Source organism: Trypanosoma theileri (assembly GCF_002087225.1).
Source record: "Trypanosoma theileri isolate Edinburgh chromosome Unknown TM35_Tth_2_V1, whole genome shotgun sequence".
NCBI lineage: Eukaryota > Euglenozoa > Kinetoplastea > Trypanosomatida > Trypanosomatidae > Trypanosoma > Trypanosoma theileri.
In genome coordinates, this window is record NW_021639844.1 from 481793 (window position 1) to 489782 (window position 7990).

General features: G+C 39.6%; 4 protein-coding genes across 4 annotated transcripts; all 4 read right to left on the reverse strand.

Annotated features, from left to right (window-relative positions):
- Positions 1-729: 729 nt before the first annotated feature.
- On the reverse strand, positions 730-1530 carry TM35_000022770 (COP-coated vesicle membrane protein erv25 precursor; the record flags this gene model as incomplete). Its single annotated transcript, XM_029021595.1, has 1 exon — positions 730-1530. One exon carries the CDS (start codon positions 1528-1530, stop codon positions 730-732), a length of 801 nt encoding a protein of 266 aa, XP_028887017.1.
- Positions 1531-2154: 624 nt separating this feature from the next.
- Positions 2155-2988, reverse strand: TM35_000022780 (HAD family hydrolase; the record flags this gene model as incomplete). The annotated part of the gene is made up of 1 exon (XM_029021596.1): positions 2155-2988. One exon carries the CDS (start codon positions 2986-2988, stop codon positions 2155-2157), a length of 834 nt encoding a protein of 277 aa, XP_028887018.1.
- A 710-nt stretch (positions 2989-3698) lies between these two features.
- On the reverse strand, positions 3699-5537 carry TM35_000022790 (putative ATP-dependent DEAD/H RNA helicase; the record flags this gene model as incomplete). Its single annotated transcript, XM_029021597.1, has 1 exon — positions 3699-5537. The coding sequence occupies one exon, from the start codon at positions 5535-5537 to the stop codon at positions 3699-3701; it is 1839 nt and encodes a 612-aa protein (XP_028887019.1).
- Positions 5538-6414: 877 nt separating this feature from the next.
- TM35_000022800 (uncharacterized protein) lies at positions 6415-7815 on the reverse strand (the record flags this gene model as incomplete). Its single annotated transcript, XM_029021598.1, has 1 exon — positions 6415-7815. The coding sequence occupies one exon, from the start codon at positions 7813-7815 to the stop codon at positions 6415-6417; it is 1401 nt and encodes a 466-aa protein (XP_028887020.1).
- Between the last annotated feature and the right edge of the window lie 175 nt (positions 7816-7990).

Below are 7990 nucleotides of genomic sequence, written 5' to 3' on the forward strand. Positions count from 1 at the left end.
TGGAGTACTGAGTCTGCTGTGCATGTGTGGTGAGTGGGGTTGGGGTTGGGAGGTGACGTCAGAGTGGAGTGATTTGTGTTGTCGGTAAACTCATCGCTTGGTGCATCTCAGAAATGTGGACGTTTATCATCATATTATTTTTTATTTTAATACTTGAGAGAATTGCTACTATGTTTATGTCTTTGTATATGATTGGATATTTCTAGCCTACGTCAGGTTTGAAAGTGAGAAAAAAAAACGGAAGAGGTAAATAGTTATTTTTTTTTTATGCTTCAAAGTTAGTAATATTAAATTATTTTTGGGTTTTGAATGTGTTTTAAGTGTATAGTTTTCATATTGGTGTCGTCTTTTTCATGTAAAACGGACATTGCAGTACATGTGGTTTTTGTTGTTTTTTTGTCTTGGAAGTAAACTCTTTAGTCCTACACCTGTAGAGTGTGTCCTTAGCCCAATTTTTTTTTATGCGAGGACTACCTAATTTTTTGATGTAGTGTGTTCGTCAATGGTATTGGTGCTTTTTTTTTTTCGCGAATTTCTTGACGTTAACTCTGTGTAGGATGTACTGCCAAGTAAGTGCTGTAATGCTTTTTTTCTTTGGATTGCGTGTTTCTTTTTTTTCTTCGTGGTTTTCCTTTTTCTTTTTTTACACGCACATATATACAGATATATATATATATATATGTATTGGGATTCCTTTTCTGCCTTTTTTCTGTTCATCTTACTTGCACACTACACCAACTTCTTGTGTCGGAGCGTAGATTTGAGGAAGCGAAACTGTAGCCAGGTGACGCCTATCATAACCGTGGCAGTGAGGATACCGAAGGCCCAAATGCGTGTGTAGGTGCTCTCCGAGGTACGCCGCATACGCGCAAAACGTCCCATAAGGTGATCAATTTCATCCTTTGTCTCTTCGACGAGAGTATCGAGTATGTTGAGTGCCTTCTCGACGCCGTGTATGTACTCTGCTGGGCGGAGCATATCCTTCTGCTGTCCCCCAAAGTCGCGGAAAGTGAAGACTTCCATCCCGTCAATGCGTTGGCGGGTGACGGGGACCTCCGGCTTGACGGCGGTCCTGGACGACTGGTCGGCGTTGAAGTCGAGGACGATGGCGTCGCTGCCGGTCTGGGGCGCCACCCACCCCCGCTGGGCGACCTGCACGCAGATGAGATACGGCCCGACCATCCCGTTCGAGACGGGGGCCGTGAAGGCGTGGGCGCCGGGGGCCAACGGACTGTTGGAGATCTCGTTGCCGCTCGGGTCCGACACGATGATCGTCGCCGGCACGTTGGTGTTGGCGCCCGTGCGGGTGTACTCGCCAGACACCACCCGCGTCGCATCGTCCACCTCCTCCACAAAACAAACGGGGGTGGTGTCGCGCAGCACAAAGCGCACCGCCCCCGATGGGACAGAAACAAAAGTCAAAGCAAGCAGAAGGAGAAGAAGGAGTGGGAGTTGGGGCACAGAATGACCTTGACGACGATGATGATGTGGATGATCATGACGTACAGGCAGAGGGAAGATACGGGACATGATCTTTGCTGTGCAACACACACACACACTGAGAGAGAGATAGCAAATAAAAGACAACAAGAACAAGAATATCCTTAACGAAAAAAACGAAGAAAGCCTAATAATATCACGAGTTACTATGTCCCTATAGGGGTTAAATACTAGACCTATCGTAGTACCCAGGTTGTTGTTTGTGAACAGGAAAGGAAGAAAAAAAAGGAGAGAAAATAATAATAAACTTCAATAAAATAAATACGTGCATGCAAGTATGGGATGCTTGTGCACACATTGTGGGTCCTAGAACAAATCCAAGAAACCTTTACGAAGAAGTCAGTAATAGAAGCAATACAATATATGGTAAAAAAAAAAAAAGGTATATAAATATATAAATAAATATATAGATATAAATCTTTTTTTTTTAATCCTCTCTTTCTTTCTCTCTCTCTCTCTCTCTCTCTTCAGTGCAAAGGAAACGAAAACCATTAAGTAAATGGCTTCGATTGCTAACCACATATATGCAAAGAGAAACCCAGTTTAAAAAGAAAAATATATCTAGTGACGAGCTGCGTCAAAAGACAATAACTTTTTAATAAAAAAAAAGTATATACGAAACAGTATAATAGAGTCCATATTTGAAAAATACGGTCATTGGAAAGACAGTTCCGCACTTTCTTTCTGTGTTGATAGTCGATGAATAGCATCCTCGAGCTCTCCAATGTGCTCAACACAAACAAGTCTACCACTTTTCATTGGAGTGAGAAGCACATCCGGTACCTCAGCACCATGGGCCACCCATACAGCACTCCATCCCATTGCAAGAGGTTCGAGAAGATTATGTGCAGCGTCGTCTACCATTACCATGTGATACGGTTCAATCCACATAGAGTCCGGATGTCTTTCCTTTAACGCATTGTAAATTGCACTGTACGCGGATCGCATAGGTTTATTACCCAATACAGGTTTTGTATGTGCCCATTGATCCTCGTAGGAAAATCCTTCCAAGGCAAACTCATCATTAGTAAGGCCTAGTCTCTCCAATACAGTAGTAGCATGTCTCCGTGGAGCATTTGTTAAATAGTACAGTCTGTGTTGATGTTCACTTCTCAAACGAGAAAGCATTTCACGAAGCATGACATCCTCTTTTATTCCAGTAAAATCACAACGGCTGTAGACAAAATCTGTTATATGTTCAGGTTCGATACCAGTTTTCTCATGCACGAGACCGCAAATAGTCAAACCATACTGTTTAAAACACTTCTCAACAAAAGACTTTGCTTCTTCAAAAGGTATCTTAAGCCAATTCTGTACATATTCTATAAGGGCAACTCGCATTTGCATAGAGAGAGAACCCACTGCCTTGTCATTGTACAATGTATTATCGATGTCCAGAAGAACCACCATTTGTTTGTGCTGAGTTTGCTCTTCTTCTTTCTGCCACTGTTCTTGCACTTGTTGAGTCGTTTCTGTATCACACCCCATCTCTTCTCGCACAAACCAGTTTTTCTGTTTTTTTTTTTTTTTTTTTCTTAGCGTTTTATAAAATAGTAATAAGATTAAACAAAGAAAAAAAAAAGTCAAAGAAAAAAGAATGGCACTTATTCGTCAAAAGGAAGAAAAATAATTGTAGATGGAGGATCATAGATCAATAGATAGATAAGAAGGTAATTTCGCATGAAAAGTAAAACTTAACACAACAGTGCGTGCGCTACTCATATGAGAACGCATTCATTGTACTGCAAAAAAAAAAAAACAACTTCGTCAGCTCATAAACAAACCACAAAAGGTTTGAAATTGGCAAGCAAACATGCTCCTAAACTGCAGCCAAGATCCCCCTCAGCCATATACAACTGATGAGATATTTAAACGAGATTCGAAAGAATGAAAAAAAAAGGGAACTTATTCAGGTTTATTTATTACTCATTTTTTTTTTTTCCTTACTCACTTTTTTTTTTAGATATTTTTTAAGGTATTTTTTTTTTTTTTCACTTTGTTTCAACTGCTTCCTTTTCTCTTCTTTCTCCTTTCCCATGATGACCCTCTATATAAATAAAAGAGAGATTCCTCATTCATGGAAGTGAAAAAGAAAAAGAAGAGAGATAGGTTGGAAAAAAAAAAAAAAAGAAAAGCTGGAAACAAAAAGGAAAAAAAGGAAAAAAGGAAAAAAAAAAAAAAAAAAAAAAAAAAAAACGTCACTTCACACGCTTTTTCGCAGGCTGTGCGTTATCATCATCACTACTGTCGTCAAACCGTTTATACTCAATCTTTGAAGATGAAAAAGCTGCCCCATTGTTGTTTTTAGGTGGCAGACCAAACGTACCACCACTTCGGTTGTTGTTGTTGTTGTTGTTGTTGTTGTTGTTACTGGCATGACCATTCTGAGGATCAAAGGATGGACGATTCCCATTATTCAGCGCGGGCATATGTCGTTGACTTCCAAACCCGGTATGATTGCGATTACGTTTCATTACTTGATACCGTGGTTGTTGATCACCCCACTCACGCATCCAATCTGGTACATTTTGATGAGCGCGTTCAATAATGGCGATGAGTTCTTTTAATACTGCCGGTGTAATCTGTTGTTCCCTCTTTGTGATAAGTGTGAATGCCTCTCCCTTTGCTCCTGCTCGTCCAGTACGACCAATACGATGAACGTAATCATCAATTTGCATAGGGAAATCATAATTGACAACAGTTTCCAATTGTTTAATATCCAAACCACGAGCAGCAACATCTGTTGCCACAACACAGAGTCTCGGGTCTTTGCGGAAACGATCAAGAATAAATTCACGTTGACGTTGTTCCTTATCACCATGAATAGCCATAGCATCATAACCCCACTTTTTCAGTTGCCATTCAAGATCATCTGCAGTTTTTTTTGTCTTACAAAAGACCAAAACACGTTCATTACGGTGATCAGACATTAATTTCTTTAACTCATCCAACTTTCCATGCTCTTGTGTAAGAATAAAGTGTTGTGTCACATCCTTATTGGCTAACAGTTCTGTACTTCCTACGTGAATACGTATCCAATCCTTCTGAAACTCTGCTGCCAATCGTTGAATCTCTTTAGGCCAAGTAGCAGAAAACATTAATGTCTGACGCTCTGGACGCATCTGAGCACAAATAGCACGCACTTGTGGTTCAAATCCCATATCCAACATACGATCCGCCTCATCCAACACGAGATACGTTACACGAAAGAGATTCACTCGTTTAATTTCCAAAAAGTCAATCAATCGTCCTGGAGTAGCAACAAGTACATGAACACCTTGTCGAAGCATTCCAAGTTGTGGTCCTTTCGGTGCTCCACCATACACACATCCACAACGAACCTCCGTTGGAAGTACTTTATTTGTTTCCTGTTCAATTTGCTGTGCCAGTTCGCGTGTTGGGGCAAGTACAATCACCATTGGTCCATCGCCTGGCCGCAGTGGCTCCTGCATGGCAATATGGGCGAGTGCTGGCACCATAAAGGCGAGAGTCTTTCCAGATCCTGTTTTTGCCACTCCAACAATATCACGTCCACGGAGTAAAATAGGCCATGTCTGTGCTTGCACAGCAGTGGGTGAGCTGAATCCCTGCGCGGTGAGTTTACGCTGTAAATATCCCGGCACCAATGTATTGAGTTGATCAAAGCTGGTGATGGGCGGTGGGCAGTTCTCACCAAAGACGGCAATGGAGTTTGTATCCCGCCATGTTTTGGCCTCGGCCTCACTGAGTTGTGCCACTGGAGCGGCCTCCGTCTTTGCATTCGCCGCACGTTGAATAGACTTTGTGTCAATCACATTCCAATTGCCAGGCACGAGTTTTACATTACTCCAATCAACAGGCCGCATCTTTTCTCCCGGTGCGTCCAGCGAGGAACGACGTCCAGCATTGCTGTTGTTGTTATTGTAGTTGTTGTTACCATTACCGTAGTTATTACCGTAACCGTTACCATTACGAGCATGGCCACCACGATAACCCTGCTGGGAATGTTGACGCTGTGGCTGCTGGTAACCGGAAAATGGGTTATAACTCTCCTCCATTGGTGTACACTTATTTTTTCAAGAGGAATTTATATATATATATAATAAAATAATAATGATAACAATGAAAAATAAATAAAATAAATGAAAAAAGAAAAAAAAATCACAAAAGACAACAACACTAGAATACTTCTAAATTATCCCTAAAGAAAAGAGAGAAACATAGAGAGAATAAGAAAATGAAGAAATAAAGGATTATGAAACATTTCTGAGCTAAAATAAGGGTTTGTAAACTTTTAATGATGTTTATCATAACACCGTACATCTTTCTCTCTTTTCTTTTCTTTTTTTTTCTTTGCGCATGCAAAACATCCTTTTTACTTTTACCTTGCGGTTTCCCTGCTCATTGAATTAGGTATTCAATTATCAGAAAGAAAAATTAATAATAAAAAAAATACCGCAATCAAGTAAGCAAAGAAAAGAAAAAGGAGAAGGGTGAGTTTTTGTTTTTGTTTTTTTTTTTGTTTTTTCTAAAAAAAAAAAAAGTAAACATCTTTTGTTTTTGTTTTTTTGTTTTTCCAACATAATACGTACATCGACAGAAAAAGAAGGAGAACTGACGAAGAATAATAATAATAATAATAATAATAATAATAATAATAATAATAAAATGAAAGCAGTGGTTTTCTCTTGTGATATATTCCACAGAAAACACATACGACATTTTAAGGTTTACAGTCCACTCGAAAATTCTTTGGAATGTACAAAAATAAAAATAAAAAAAAAAACATAATAGTGAATAATAAATTAAGCAACAAGTTGAGTAACATCAGAGATGGCTACTTTCCTCTGTGCTTATAAGTATACAAATAAACATAGAAAAAAAGAGATACAGTATACATACATACATACATACATACATATATATATATACTGCTCACTCATATCGATTAGGGGCAGTCTTGCGCCCCTGGTGTTCTTCATTTTTCTTTACCTTTTTGTGAGTATCTCGTTCCCGCAGAGGACCAAATGTTGGAATAATACGACGTGCAGCGCTTACCATTGCACTTGGATACGGGAAATGAAGACCGAGACGATCTAATACAGCCTCTTGTTCAGCTATCACCACTTTCGCCTTTGCAAGTTCCTGTGCAAGTCTAAGTCGTTCTTCCTCTAATTGTTGTGGATTGGTATTGCCACTCTCAGGAGCATTGGAAACAACAGGAGGATTCGCTGCAGTATGGTTTATAAGAGGAATCTCTACTTTATTATTATTATTATTATTATTATTATTATTATTATTATTATTATCGGTTTTTCCTACAATGAAAGAATATCTGCCTTTAGGTGGATTTACTGGTTCATTGACAGATTTCTTTCCAAGAACTGTTGGTTTCTTTGCTAATTTGGCTCTCTGTGGAGGTGCCAGAGGAGCCACTGGTTGTGTATTTTTCATTTTTGTTTGCGGTTTCTCTGGTAGAGGTGACTTCCTTTTATCCACTCCTTGTAACTCATCTATTTGAGCTTGCATTTTATCTACAAGTTGATTCAGCTCTACACACTCTAACTCCCGCATCTCCAACATTTGCAATGCGTCTTTCAGTGAGGCCCGTACGGAATGAATTTCTTCACGCAAAAGATTATTTTCCTGCCGTGCCTGTTGTAATTCCTGAGTCTGATCCATTACAAAATATGATGGAGATGCTGGGGAATGCATCTGTTCAGGAAACATCTCCTCACTGCGGTGTGGGGATGGTGCTGGTGGCATGAGAGCCCCTGATGGAAATGGCCGCCGTACACTACCAGATGTATTATTTGCAGATACAGGTGTGTACAACTCTCCCCTCTTCTTCTTCTTCTTCTTCTTATTATTATTATTATTATTATTATTATCATTGATGCTGTTTAGATGGTCGTTACTCTTGTTGTTGAGGTTGTGGATAGTGTTAATCTTTATAACCTGTGGCAATTGTGTCTTATTATAATTATTTGGATCAGGTGGAGATTTGTAGGCATGTGGCTCATGCATGACCAAACGTGGTGAACTATCCATTTGAGTTGAACTTCTTGTTTTATCGGTTGGGATTCCAGCAGTATTTTTATTTGGTAATGGGCTTGGAGATGCTTCTTCTCGCCATCGTTGAGTCCCATGTAGACCCACACATTCTGTTTCTTCATCTGTACAGTGTATAGAGGTGTTATCATGTAAGCCTTGTCGAGATCCCGAGTTGGTGTCTGCACTGTAATGTAATGTGTGGCCTTTGCGCTGCATTGGAGTGTACGCACGGTTAATAGAGTTCTCATCACCCACCGAGTAGTGTAGTTTCACACTGGCCATTCACCGTTAATAATAATGGTGAGATAGATAGATAGATAGATAGATAAATAAATAAATAAATAAATAGATATATATATGGATAGTGAACAAGAGTACAAACTCTAATCTATAAAGAGAGAGAGAAAGAGAGCCGAGCCCTTCTTTACTGAAAAAGAGAAGGAAAAAACAAAAGAAA